The sequence below is a fragment of the Pagrus pagrus genome, assembly GCF_965226575.1.
Source record: "Pagrus pagrus genome assembly, chromosome: 2".
NCBI lineage: Eukaryota > Metazoa > Chordata > Actinopteri > Spariformes > Sparidae > Pagrus > Pagrus pagrus.
In genome coordinates this window covers 6,849,163-6,864,213 of record NC_140186.1, presented here as the reverse complement: position 1 = coordinate 6,864,213, position 15,051 = coordinate 6,849,163, and the positions used below count along the sequence as shown (strand labels likewise).

General features: G+C 39.3%; 1 protein-coding gene across 1 annotated transcript in view; it reads left to right on the top strand.

The window, feature by feature from the left end:
* Positions 1-15,051, top strand: part of mad1l1 (mitotic arrest deficient 1 like 1) — a 55,769-nt gene that overhangs the window by 29,563 nt on the left and 11,155 nt on the right. Inside the window, exons 16-17 of the mRNA XM_084377718.1 lie at positions 317-548; positions 6,594-6,787. Coding sequence (XP_084233844.1) covers positions 317-548; positions 6,594-6,787 — 426 coding nt within the window. The remainder of the gene's footprint in view (positions 1-316; positions 549-6,593; positions 6,788-15,051) is intronic.

The window sequence follows — 15,051 nt, the reverse complement described above, 5'->3', positions numbered from 1 at the left end:
GGAGAAAATAACCAGTGTGGATCTGTCCACAGGGAAAATAAACCTGACCTTCAGGCACCCATAGAGCTCAGGAATTAACACATTATATCTAATTTGTACAAATCGATAATTTTTGGCACATGATGAAATAAGAGTTTTGGTGGAGGACTCAGACTTTTGGACTGTATGCGCTATTGTTAAGTTACCTATCACATTGCCATTAACAGTATATCTGTCTGTATTTTTCTTTAAAAATGATGTATTCGTATTCTGTAAAGAGAAATTGAAGAATTGCTGGAGGTCTCATCTTTGTCCCTTGCGTCTCTTTCTGTCTCAGGGAGACTATGATCCAGTGAAAACCAGAGTCCTCCACCTAAAAATGAACCCTACTACTGTTGCCAAGCAACAGCGGCAGCAGGAAGTTGAGGCTCTTCGGGAGGAAGTGACGCATCTCAGGGAACTCTTGCGCTCGGTGCAGGACGGAGCCGCTCTCGCCCATTCACAAGACGACTCCAGTATGCACACCTCCGGACTCGGCCTCAGTTTGCCGCCATCGAAGGAGGTGCTGGGTAAGATCCACAACACGGACTCACATTTATAGCCTCGCTTGTACTAATTTAACTCATTAGCTTGCACCAGAATTATAATTAATGAACCTGGGTAGGGCAGGTGCATTGACTCTTTCATTGTCCATCACATTTCCATTACCATAAATTTTTATGAAGCTTAACATTGTTGTCTCAGCTGAGATCACAGCCAGAGCAAACGTTGTATAAGAAATAAATCTTCAACAACACGGAGTACATTAATCTAGGATACAGTAGGTACATGCACGTAAAGGGCTCATCTTGAGCTGAAATTAGTTATAGCCAGGTAATAAATAGTGCTATGCTTGAAGTGTTCTGTATGTACTGTAGTGACCATTACGTTCATTATGATTACATAACTGAAACTGTTATAAAATGGTTATGAAAAGGTTAAATGTTTGGATGATTACTTACCTGCATTTGGTAACTTATAGATGCAAGGTTAATCTATTTATCATTCTACAACACTGGGTTGTACAACAAAATACAAGCTGTGGTCCCTTTATGCTACTCACAAAAGAAAAAGTAGTCTGGTGGTACAGCAGTGGTTGTGTGCTGTCTTTTGGTGTATCTTTGGATCTGTGCCAGCACCTTATCTCACCTATATTCCTGCAGCTTGGTTGATGTGTACCACTGATGTTGTGGGCAATTTTAATCATCCACTGCAGAGCCTTCCTGTCCTGTCATGCACAGCCCAATTTGTAATGTTTCTAGTCGTAATGCTTTCTGTCACTCTTCTGTAAAAGAGTTTGGCAAGGGAATTTTGCCTTAAGAAATAGAGTTACATCAGAGCTTTCTTTACCAGGATGGGGATGGTGATGTCTGATGTCCATGACAGGTTCTCTGTGATTTGACTTCTTTATAAGGAAGCGCTTTGATATTTTACTGCTTTCCACACGGCGCATTTTTGACAAGTGTTTAGGTCTTGTTCACTTTTAGACTAATGAAAAAAGATTAAATGAGAGGAACTGTTAACCTACGTCCTTTACCGGTTGCGCTCTTAACCAAAGTAAGAAGGAAATTGCTTCATTGATATTTATATGTGAGGTCACTGAGGCTTTTGTCCTCTTAGGTGTGAGTATATGACAGGCAGTTAGAGGGTGGAAGTGTAGTTATGACAGGGTTAAATATTTAATTGGAGTTCAGGGCAGTTCAGTGCCGGAAGTCTGGTGGCTAATTTGTCTTCTGAGGAGAACACTGCTCTGTCTCATTCACACTTCTTCTGTCTCCGGCTCACTAACAACTCATCTCTGGTCTCTTCTCTTTTTCCAACTTCCACACTTCTTTTTCCTTCCTTTCACTCTTGTCTTTTCTTTGCCATTTCCTCCGTCATTAGTCTCAGTATTCTGTCTGTTCCTGACCCATTCTTTGACCATTCTTTTTTTTTTATTATTTGAAATGATAATTGAGCTTTCACCGGTGGGCTCAATTTATACTCTGGCAGATAATGGAGACCAAATGTGTGATATCTGCTCTTATCTTCAGACCAGGTCGGTTGGACGTCGAAAAGTATCAAAGATACACTAAATGATTTTTATTCCTTTGCGATGACCCTAGGTTTATATAAAAAAGGTATTATTTCATATCCTTTATACGGCTAAACCTTAGTTATAGACCCGACTGACACTGAGTAATGGCCAAATGTCACCATGAAATAATAATAGATCTAAAATATACCTTATTATTATAATCATTTCTAGTTGATAATATCACGATTTTAGTTCCTTAGAACATTTTTTGCAAATAGAAATTCAGAATTAAACTCTTAATAATTATTTTCAGATTCCCTTTTTGCATCTCTTCTCCCTACATTATCTTCCTAAGATGTAATATCGGTTAAAGATTAAAATTGCTCAGGCACAACCACAATTGATGCTCTCACTCCTTACTAAGATTTTTAATGGCAGCCAAAAAATTACAATGGGCATCTGCTCTTACTGGCACTGTGTGTATGTGTATGGGTGAACCGAGCTTCCAGTGACTTTTGAGCCAGGTAAGCTCTACAGTTAAGTTTTTAATGAGATTTTAAACGAAAATGATAACAAATAATTGTAAAATTAAGTTTAGGTTCAAAGTGACAAGAATTATCACTTAACTTGGCTCATTTTTGGACTAGATTGGAACCCCCTCTATTGTACTCATCAAACATTAAAAGAAAATTCAATTAAAACAGTGAATTGAGCTGTTATTAGTTAGTATTATTCCTAGCTTTACACATGACTACATTTTGTGAATGAAGGATTATTTTTGCTCCTGAGGGTCTCCAACTCTCCAGCTGAAAGTGAAAATATTATTGAACATATTGAGTTTGAACACAAAATTAACCTTTCTTCCTGCTGTAAGGCTTCTGGATAGATTTTATTTCAGTACCAATTTTTGTCAGCGGCCTATAATCTAGCCAGGAATTAGACCGTACCATTTACATATTAATGTACTAAGGAAATGATAACCTATTTGTGTATGTCATAATCCTCATGCTGTGTGGTCCTTTCTTCTTTTCTCCCTTTCAACTTGAGCAGTCTTTAGAAGTCACAACAAATAAAGGACAGGACAATATTACGGTTGTGTTGGGTTTCCTGGGTAGATAGGTCACACTTCTGTAAACTTCTGCTGTTGGTAACTTCTCATTTGTGTCACTACCCATTTTTGATCATCCATCTTACATTTAACTGATGCCAATACATACTTCGGGCCTACTTCAGGTTGAAAAATGAGCAGGCCAAAATATATAAAATATATAAATAAGAAACTTCCGCAGCAGTGGAATTTTCTTGACAGCTTTTAAGAGACAGCGTGCCCAGACCCGTAGAGACCAATTAAGGGCAAAAGTCAGAAGTCACTAACTTTCTCAAGACTTGACAGTTGGTGTTAAAATCTTCAAACCCTGAATACTTTGATCTTGTAGCAACTAAACACACACTTTGTGTGTGCACTTGTGCACATTCGTTTTTGGGATTTCTCAGGCAATAACATGCCCATGTCCCTGCGTATGTCTCCATTTGTCTGCATGTTAACAGTAACTTTAAGCAGCGTCTACTTCATGCTGTCACTTGAGAATTAAAAGCCATTTTCTGGGCAGTTTGATAGCTGTCATATAGTGACAGTTTTGTCACAATGCTGAAGTCTTGAAACAGTATTTATCAGCACTGACTGACACTCAAGAGGAGCCCAGTTACCCAGGAGACAGACTGGCACACAGTCAGACACACTCACAGACTCTTAAGTTTATACTTTCTTGCCTTTTTAGTTGTGTAGTAATGATGGATAATAGTGTAATAGGTTAAGACGTATGAAGGGTAGAATGATGGGTAGGATAATTATCAATCGTTGTCAGGGTTGAACCCTGGGCTATAAACATGCACCACTGTCACTATTAACAGCTCTTGTAAGAATATGTAATGTGATGACACAAGAGAATTGAAAATGTCTGAATGTCTGTTGCTGACTGTAAGAAGGTGTCAGCACTAGTTAGGGAGAATAGTTTTAGGAGTAGATGCACATTTGAGGATCTGAAATGCTTTTGACCTTGAAAGAATTAATCAGAGCAGGCTAAGCTTTGTCAGAGTTTTAAATAAGCGCTTTCTCTGCTTTGGTCAAATAGTTTTTCACCCTTTTTAATTCTGTCTGTGGTCCTCTTACCTGTTTTCATCACCCATGTTTTTATGCCTCTGCGCTGGCTTGTCGGTCACATATTGTTTTTAAGTTTATAGTAGCTGTATGCAGCACGATTGACCAAGCAAAATATTCCCCATTGACCAGTAAAATATATCTTATCTTAAATTTTCGGGTTGTCCATCTGTCCCATTCTTATGAAAGCGATATCTCAGGAACGCCTGCAGGGAATTTCTTCACATTTGGCACAACAGTCCAAACACCATTCAACACCGTAACTCAGCAACAGAATGGGAGATTGTGAACATGTTTCACAATTGATCGGATACAGAATTGGTGACACTTATCTTGGGTGTCCACCAAACTTTGTTGACTGTATAGATGCCATATTGAAGATGTGTGTGAAGCTTCAATGTTTTAGAATTTATAGCTTTTTTTTCAGCAACATCCATATTTTAACTGTTGCCTACAGCCATTGCTACAACTTTGTGCTCGATCAGAATCAGTTTTATTAGGCGAGCATGTGAACACATACAAGGACTTTGCTTTTGGTTCTCACAATGAACTTACAAAGTGACAGTCATACAGCAGTAGTCCACCATGGGCTCCTTGGTGCAACGGTTATCACCTGAAGCTCAATTTCAGCAAACCATGTGATGAATGTCCTTTGTACTCTTCTGTATAAATAGTCTCTAAGTGAAGATGGCATGTATCATACTGGAAGTTATTCACTGGCAACATATATGTCAACATAGTGATAACTTCCATTTCACCAAGAACAACACTAACTACCTTTTATCAAATTTCCTCAAAGCCTTCACTACATATACTGTATTATGAGTCTGGACAGACATGTATGTGAACTGCAGCTTGACTGGCTGCTGGAGGCATACAACTGCAAGGCAGTAACTCTAGGTAATACTTGCCATTTTGTTTAACTTTTCATAGAAATGAAACAGCCAAAACAGGCACATTGTGTGGTGTAAATGGCAGGGACAAGATTGAGGACAATTGTCTATGATTTAGTGAAGTCCAAATTTACACCATGATACTTAATGCTATTTAAATGGAGCAATCTGTCCACTTTTCATCCTGTTGGGACCTTTTTCGAAGGGTAGAGCATGCACTCCCACTAAATATGCCTGGTTCAGATGAAAGCTTCCAAACTAAGCTCCAATTTTTGGCTGAAATGATAGAAATGGCAATCAAATGACACTGACTGTTGATGACTCTGCCAGTATCAATGGAGACTAAAAGTGGGCCTCAGCTGTCTGATGCTGTGGTTAGACATTTCAGTAGTACATAGACAAACATATGGAGAATGTTCTCAGTAACTGTGAACGCTAACATCATAGAAGTGTTTGACTCTTTGCTGTTGTTCTGTTCTCTTCTCACTCCTTTTACCATTTCTAATGTTCCATTATATTAATGCACAATTACACCGATCACTTTTAACATTGTAAATAATTTCCTCTATAATGACTCATTTTTCCTCCGACAAACTCATTTCTCTGCCTTTTCAAATAAAGTCTTCAAATTAAAGTAATTATCACAAATTGATTTTCAACAAATTAAAGCCGAGCCCCATCCCGCTTCTCCTCTCCATGAATTGCTCTGCTCCCAGCTAGGAGACACAGCTGACTGCTTTAGTCACCACTACTCTCAGTGTATCACAGTGTTTTGTAGACCCTAAGTGAGCAGATGGAGTGCCTCAGGGGTTTTATATTTGATATGGAGTCGTCCATCTATGCTGCTTTAGCTAAATGAGTTGAGCATGTACTTGTGGAGCTTCATAGGGATGGCATCTTGAACATGTAGCTTAGACTTAAAATGGATTTCCTGAGGTGCCCATCCTTACAGTTTTCACTTTTTACTGTCATGCCTGTATCTGTGTTTAGTCTGTACAAGACACTGCCTGAATTCATGACAGCAGCTGACTGACTTCAACTTTTATTGGCCAGATGGCTAATGAAAAAGAAAAGACGGGCAACAGTGTTATCTTCTCCAGCTTAGCTTCTCCAACAGACTAATATCAGTTACAATTTGAGTGCCGTTTGAGTTGTAATATTTCAGTGTTAATGTTGTTCCCCATCGTCCTAGTCTTGTACCATACAGACCGAACAACAGTTGTGCTGCCATTTCCGGTGGTTATTTTGAATTAGGGACAGCATCAATGCTGTCATAACTTTGGTATCATAACATATATTCTTTAGTTAGGATGTTTCTATAATTGCTAAATTCTTATCCTAACATATGATAGGAAAGGTTCCTACATGCAAGTAGGAAAACATGTTTCTGTAATAATAAAGGACCTAAATGACATGCTAAACTGAGATAAAACTTAGGAATTTTCTGTAACACCCAGTATCTGAATATCTCATGGATGTATTCTCCCACCTTTTGTGTATGTTGCAGATTTACGTAAGCAGATGGAGAGTTCAGAGCTCAGGAACCAGCGGCTGAAGGAAGTGTTTCAGAGAAAAATTCAGGAGTTTCGCACAGTCTGCTACGTCCTGACCGGCTACCAGATAGATATCACCACTGAGAACCAATACAGGCTCACCTCAGTCTATGCAGAGCACATGGATGACTCCTTGCTCTTCAAAAAGGTACACACACTTCATATGTAGGGCAAGGCAATTTGAACACAATCAAATTGAATACTTTAATGTGGAAGTATTGTGAATTTGGTACTTTCATAGACACAGTATTTACACACAAGGAAGCGATAAAAGTTATGAGAAAAAGTTAGGAATGGCCTTAAACTGCAATACAACCTTTAGGACAAGACTATTCAAAACTAGAGTATACCACTTTATTATTAGCATGAACAAAATCCCAGCTATCTAGTCTCATTTACTGATATCACTGATATTTACTTAGCTTTGTATACATCTATATATACATACTTGCTGAGATCAGATATTAATGCAGGTTGCTATGAGCCACTGGCGATGTGGATTTCTGTAAGCATATGCACTTGATCATTAACATAGAAGTGTGAAGTTAAGAGAGAAACACTGTCAATATCAAATTTCCTACAGGCTGTAGCATCTGTGTGAGTGCTGGTGTCTGTCTTGGTGAGATCACAAATGCTTCAGGAAGTGAAAATTTGACCTTGAGAGTTTTTTTCTCCCCCCTCCCCTTTCTTTAACTGTATCCCCTATATCCACTACTATGCATCATTAGGCCACGTTATAGCTTTGTGCCCGACTCGGCCGTGCGGGCAGAGGAGCGCTACGCGACAGGGACTCTCCTCTGCTGTGTGTATTGAATGTGTGTGCGTGTACCTCATGAGTGCAGGAATGATGGTGTGTGTGTTTGTGTGTGTGCGGGAGAGAGTGATGACTGGGCAATGTCACAAGGCTGGGCTGCATTAATCGATCACCACTCCCCATACGCTCATTGAGTGGGCTAAATAAAAACTGTATGTGTGTCTGTCCCCTAGCTGTTGAGCAAATCCTTTTTCTTAAGTAGCTTTACAGTGAAAACATCCTGCTGTGCTCCCTTTGCACTTACCTCTTTGTCTCCTTCCTTCCTCTTCTCTCCTCTCTCCATCCTGCCCTGCCACACTTTTTTTTTCTCTCTTTATCTCTCCCTTGTTGTTTATCTCTCTCCCTCTCTCTGTTACTCTCTGATCTGAGTGTGTAGCAGAAGCTAATCGCCGTGTTGTTGCTGTGTTGTGTTATGATAGGGGGGCCTCTAGCTAGAACAGAAGCCGTGGAGAATCTATACTGGCGAGGTAGAAGGCGGCCTTATTATCTTGGCAGGGTAATTATTGTGGTCAAGTGCCAGACGATTGAGCCTGGGCATTACTGCCTTGCTCAAGAACTTACTTGAATGCTAGCGGAGAAGAGGATAACACGAGAATAAGAAACAGGTTGGATTTGAACGTGCACGTGTGCGCGTACGTATATCTTTTTTTTCCTTGCTGGTATGTCAAATCTGCTCCATCGAGCCCACCTGCGACCCTGCCAGAAGAGATAATTCACTGTCAATATTGATTAACCTCAGACTGCGTCCATAGAACACACAGAAGGACACACACACACACACACACACACACACACACACACACACACACACACACACACAGTCGTAATGCCCTCATAGTGCGCACTGTCACACTCAAATGCACACATACTCCAATCTCAACACTCTCCGTCACACCACACTTCACCACACAGCGGCCCCACTCCCCCCACCCCTCTGTTGGCTGCACATGCATACAGATGTACAGAGACAAACACACACATACACACACAAAACAGATGCTAACACCTCCTGTATTAGTATTCTGGGTGTTCTCCACTGTTTGAGTGTGTATGACACACACGTCTGGTGGCCTATGGGAGCAGAGAAGCCTGTACTACTAATGTAATACGACACTCACACTGTGCACACACATAAAAAGGAACACCCACACATAAAGGAACCATAAGTACACATGAATACAATGTACATAACATGCATAGCTTGCTCTTTACGTGTGTGTGCGTGTGTGTGTGTGTGTGTGTGAGAGAGTGTAATGGGGGTTATGAGAATATAAAGTGGACTAATTGTAGGATGAGGCAGGAGTAAGTGGAGAGAAAATGGGGGATTTTGGACAGGAAGCATAGAAGTCTTTACAAATAGGATTCTAATGTTATTCACCTCAGCAACAGGGTTGCCAGATAATCCTGCTAATATCCCCCTCTTGCAGAGGCACCCAAATCCCCCCTCCTATGGCGTAAGCTGTTTAACCTGCAAACTATCACATCCCCCTCCTCTCTCTTTTCTCGCACATTCATTATGTCGCACTTTCACTCAAATGATTTCTTCAACCTTTATTCATGTTTAGTTTTCAGCCTTTTAGCATTGCTGTAATTTGGTAATTGAAATGTTTCAACTTAAATTGTCAAATGAGATGTTTTCTGACTCATTCAGTCCTGTGTTAGTCTCAACAGGGATGGCAGAGAGACACAATAATAGTGGTAATTAAGACTGCAAGAAATGTTTTGTTTATTCGTTCTTTGTTACTTGGCTCAGATGTAATTATAACTACTTTATCCCCATTTCATCTCTCAGAAGCGTCAGCACAATTAAATGCTAACTCAGGGTTTGGGGGGGGGGGACTGAAACAATACTTAAGTGATAATAACCTTAATATAACTTCTGATCGCTTGCTTAAGATTGATAGAAAATAAGTTAATGTTACTAGCAGTGTTTTTTATTTGTGATTGATAGACTTACCAATAAAAAGAAGAGTGGTTGAGTTGGGTAGTTTTTCTGTAAATCAGCTAATTCATGAATTGACCAATCAATTCAACTGAAGTTCAGGGTTTATTGTGCCCCTTTAAATATTCTCCCTACCCAATGGAAATATCTCTGCGCTATATACTACAACGCCATAAATTACAGCCCTAAAAAGTGCCACATAGCTGAATCAACAACTCTCACAAGCTTCATAAAGATTGTGTTTTGGGAGGAATGCATCAGCTTTCACAGGTGTTCAAGATGTTGTGTCCAACCTCTCTTCATTTCACAGAACTGCTATAATTTTGCTTTAACACTGATTACTGTAGCAGAGTAGAGGTCCTTTGAGAGCTGATGGCATTTAAATTAACCGTCAACATCATTACAAAAACAAAAATGTAAATGTTCCTTCCTCAGGATTGCTCTTTAACTTACTAGTGGCATTGCTCTGGGATTGGCGATGTTAAGGTTTAGACACAGGAAATCCAATGATTTCCCATTTTCTTTGGAGATCTGGCCACATTGTGCATGATGTGTACAGCAGGGCAAGTTGATGGACCTGTCGTCGCATTTCAATTTGCATTATCAGGACTCAACTGCAACTTAATGCAAATGAGTCCATCCAGTCTGACGTACCAGGCTCATGAAATTCAGATCGAACTGTCAAACTGGACAGTGCTGATAGAGAATCAAGATTCTGTTAATGCATTTTCTATTTCTTACTTAAAAGGTTTTCAGAAATGTATTTTAGTGCACCATTTTGCTTGCATGAAAAACTTTGTTACCTCGCTGTGATGATGAAAATAGACGAGCCAGAACCAAATAACATTTAGTGGTCCAGTGTGTCCTCGGCCGATTCTGTGTGTCTGCACCATTAGTCAGCTGTTAATCAGTCAATCACACCTCAATATAATGACTGGATTCCTGTTAAGTTTAGATCTTAGTGCTGACATAGTCGGCTGACATGCTAACTGTTTATTTCATCGTTATGTTAACTTTATCTTCTGTTTCCACAGTATTTACCCTAAACTTCAAAGTCAAAAGGGATCTCATTATATTGGCACCCTCGTGCTGTTGGTTTTGATCAACCTTGCAGAATAAAGTCAGAAGTTAGAATGCGTTTCCGTTAACAGTCAGTGTTAGAGTGGTGGAAAAAACAAAAAAGTTAAGGGCTTCAAAGTCGTCTATAACTGTGTGGGTCTTTTATAGTGTTACAAACAAGGACCATTCAGGTTCAAAAGGTACTTAATCATAGCTAATTTATATGGGGAAATACTGCTTGTCAATTAATAATGAATTTATGCAATGTTATGTTAAAATGACGGTGATCACAGAATTAGTTTGATGGGGAAAGTGCGCATAAGATGTTTGTGTGTATTAGCCTAACTTGAGCATGTGTGTAATTCATATTTTTAGCTCACCCCTAGGTGAGAGGGCTGATTAGCATCAGTGATTAGGTATTTATGAGGCCCTGCTAATCAGTGAGATAAACACCTTAGCTGTGCAAGTGAGTGAGTTATTTGAACATTTTTCTTCCAGAAGTTTCAAGGAGGAGGGAGGCGCTGCTTACATTTCACATTAACATTTGCTCATTTAAAAGTACAGATAAACACACGAGCCCAAAAAGTCAGTTTGACATTACAGGATAGAGACCAAGTCAACAGTATATGCAGACAGTGATTAGATTGATTAGATTAGATAAGTTGTATTCATTTAAATAAAAAGGTTTTTCATAAAAATAGCACTTTATTTTCATTGTGTAATCCTGCTGGCTCAGACCTGTCAGATGAAGACCTATGATGTTCTATTGTTCTACATGAGAAACTTTAGCAACTCAAGTTTAGTTGGATCATTAAAAAAAACTCGAGAGGCACATTGTAGACAAACAGGTCTTACAAGTTGTGCGTCTCTTTAAGTAATCTCCCAAAGCAGACCCACTGCTGGGCTTACACACCTCTGCTATTGATTAGCTCATTAACAAATAAACAAACACACACGCAGAGCTGTGCTCTCCGGAGCAGCGACTGAAAACTTCTAGATGTTCTCTATCGACCTGACTTTTCCGTCTTTTTTTCCCTTTTACTTTCTTCTTTCCTTCCCTTGCTATCTCTCACTTTTCCTTCGCTTCCTTGACACCCTCTCCCCTGTCTTCCCATCCTAATGAAAGGAGAAGGTAGAATCTCAGGGCCGGCTCATTAAAACATACTCCCAATTAACTGTCAACCCTCTCACCAGAGAGAGATGGAGGGAAAGAAAAGAATCTGTGGAGGAATGGTGGAAGGTGGGTGATGCGTAGACGGAGCAGAAGGTTTAAAATGGCAAAGGTCTCAAGAAGCGATGAAACGGTGCCTTTTGAAAAAAGCAAAATAATCTGTATCTTGGTCTCTGTGTGAGGGTGGGAGAAGGCAGAGGACAGTTAATAAAGTACAGTTTATGAACACTGTTGAGTCTTAATGACCTGTCTGTGTTTTATCAGCCACTTGGGAGTGATTAATGCCACACAAATGTGTGTTTGCCTGTGTGTAGGACAGATTGTAAGCCATCGCTGCATGAATGGTTCAGTCATTTGTCTGTTATAGCTTAATTTTAAAATAACTTTGAAGCTCGACACAGCTCGACTGTCAGGAAAGCTGCTGGCTACAGTTCCAATAAGATTCGAGCCATGGGAGCGGTCAGAGGGTGGTGCAGTGGGACTCAGCTGGGCCACTAGCCAAAACGTTTCTGGTGTCACTCTTTCTCACCCAGTGATAAGACGGTTATCTTCGCCTCTCTCTTTTTCAGACCAATCAGAATTAATGCCACCAGAGTGTTAGAGTGTGATTTGTAGCAGGCAGTGTGGCAGCTACTTAAACTGATAAGGACCTCCAAAGATGTTGTATTTTCCTTTTTAACCATTTTTTTTATTGATTAGAGTAAAGTGGAACGAGTGAGATCATTTTAAAGAGAATGGCACTTACAGCACATTCATTGCTCACAACAACACTATTGACAGCAGCCAGCAGTGTGTAAAAATACCAATAAGGCTGATTTTTAAAAGGACAGTTTTATTGATGCAAACAACTGCATTGTCTGTACTCCACATGTGAACACGACTGTAACCAAACAGTAGCAACAGGTACAGCAACAGATTCAACTGATAAAATAAGAGGGATTGCATTTTGTGAAACAACCAAAGTAGACTCTGCTTTGTCTGATAAATTGATCAGGAAAGACTGATTGGTGGTTCACTGTGTATGCAGAGCCTTCATGCCACTCTGAAGGAACAAACTCTGATGTGTCTAGATCCCTTAAATTGGACTAAATTAGGTTGACCTCTCATAGAAAATGAGAACTGTGCAATTTTTGCGTTTCTATCAAGCAGCAAAAAAGTCGAGGCATGACGTGTTTGCGTTAATTTGCCCTTCTTGACATTGAAATACCTGCGATGAGACCAAACTATATATATAGTGTAGCCCTATCCAGTACACTCTTAATCACAGAGAGATTTATCTGGCAGCAATAGGCCCAGTCAGCATTATTTGAACTTGTTTGGCAAGGGCTTGAATGTAATGGACATTCACTTGGATGTAAAAATCCTGCACTGCTGATAAAGGAAATAATGTCGGACTTTGAGATTATGTGCCTTCACCCATTGCACTATTTTATGAAACATTTTATTTTCACATTGATAATGCGGTCATGCATTGTAGCCTTTAAAAGAGTTTCTTTATAGAAACCATTATCTTGCATAAAGAATACATGAAGAATCATATATCCAATTGAATCATAGCTTTGAAATGAAACGCTTATGGTACCTTGTGTGATACTTGGCCTTGCTAAAACCCCTTCATTAAGCATGTTGAATGAATGTGGAGACTTACAGTGCTACTTTAATGTCAGCTTATTACTGGCTTTATTTACCATATTTATGTATTCAGGTTTCATCCATGAAGACTGCGCCTACTGTATTCCCCACTGTTCAGCTCTTGCTCTAACAATGTAGTGTACCTATTTTTAGCTGAATCAGATCAAACAAGGTCATGATGCAGACTTAAGACCAATGCAGTTAAAAAAGATTGCTGAGCCATTGTTTGTGGGTTTGTAGTGTGTGTGTGAACTGTATGTGTATCCTAAATCTTTCCCTGTTCAAGTGGTCTTGTATTATTACTGAAATTATTACTGAAAGATCCATTATGTCTTACATTCCCATCATAGTCATCTAAAATGTCTGTGTGTGTGTGCACATGCATGGGCTCTTGTTCATGTGTGTAAGACAGAGAAATAAAATGAATATGAAACTAAAAAGGGTAGATGAGTGGGTGTTAGGGAAAAGACAGAAGGCTTACTGGGACTAAATTTCACTTTGCTCACTGACTGAAACAAAACACTCACTGATGTATCGCTGATAGCTATGAAGATAAACATGAGCAAAGCACTAATAAACAGTAAACACAAAGGCTGGTGGGAATACAAGAGTGAATAAATTAACTGGATTTTCAGTGGATATGACTTTATGTACTTAAACCTTCAGAGAGGAATCTTGGAGTTGAAATCCCAGAGAACGAAGAGAGTGTTGACTCTGATTTCTCCTGACAGTTTCCTGTCCTGCTTGCCCTCGGGGTGTGTATATGCGTGTGTGTGTGTTTGTGCATGCACACTTGTGTGCGCGCTCGTTGGCGTCACTAGCTCCTCTGGTCGATGTTCGGAACATATGTCTGCTGTCTCCATGGTAACGTGATACATCAGAACCGCGCATAAGTCCACCTGAGGTCATGAATATTCTTCAACCAGAACATGGTCTCTGAAGCTCTGTGAAGAGTCACTGCAGTTCGCACATTGATGTTGTCTTCATAACTGTGCTCTTCACTTAACCCCGTCAGTCTCATCATTTTATCCCCACATTGAGTTTGGATTTTAGAAGAAAGATCCAGTTTTGATAGGGCCGGGCCATATAAACGATATACATCATTATTGTGATATGAGACTATATATATCGTCTGAGATTTCCGATGTTGTTATATCATGATGTGGTAACGGTGTTAAAGGCTGCAAAACAGTAAAGTGATGTAATTTTCTTAACTTGCCAGACTCATCCACTTGTTATAATGCTCACATTTACCCATTTAGTCATTATATCGACACTACAGGTGATTATTTATCATAAATCTCATTGTATAAATTTTTTGCGCAGTACCAATAGCCGTCCCTACAATATTGTTGCAGTATCAATATTGATGTATTGTCAAAAAATATTGTGATGATTGATTTTGTTGCTCTATCCTAACAGTTAAGTGCTTTTGAGGACATTTCAAAATATTGAGATATATATTGTGTATTGGGAAAACGGTTTAAAAATATTATGATATTATCTAAAGGCCATACCGCCCAGTTCAGTTTGACTGTTGAGCATCAATGTCATTAACGTCCAGACTAATCAGATTCTTTATAAGTGCACTCAGAAGGATTCACAAATATATTTTGTAAAAAAACTGCAATATTTTGTTTTTACTTATATACGTGTGTAAAGTATTTGCACTTTTCATCAAACTATACAATATGTGGATGTTGTTTAATGTACTTTTACAAAGTTGTTATATATATATATGTATAGGTATAAGACAGGTTTGTGTCACGCAAACATAAAATTTTAGCTAAGCAA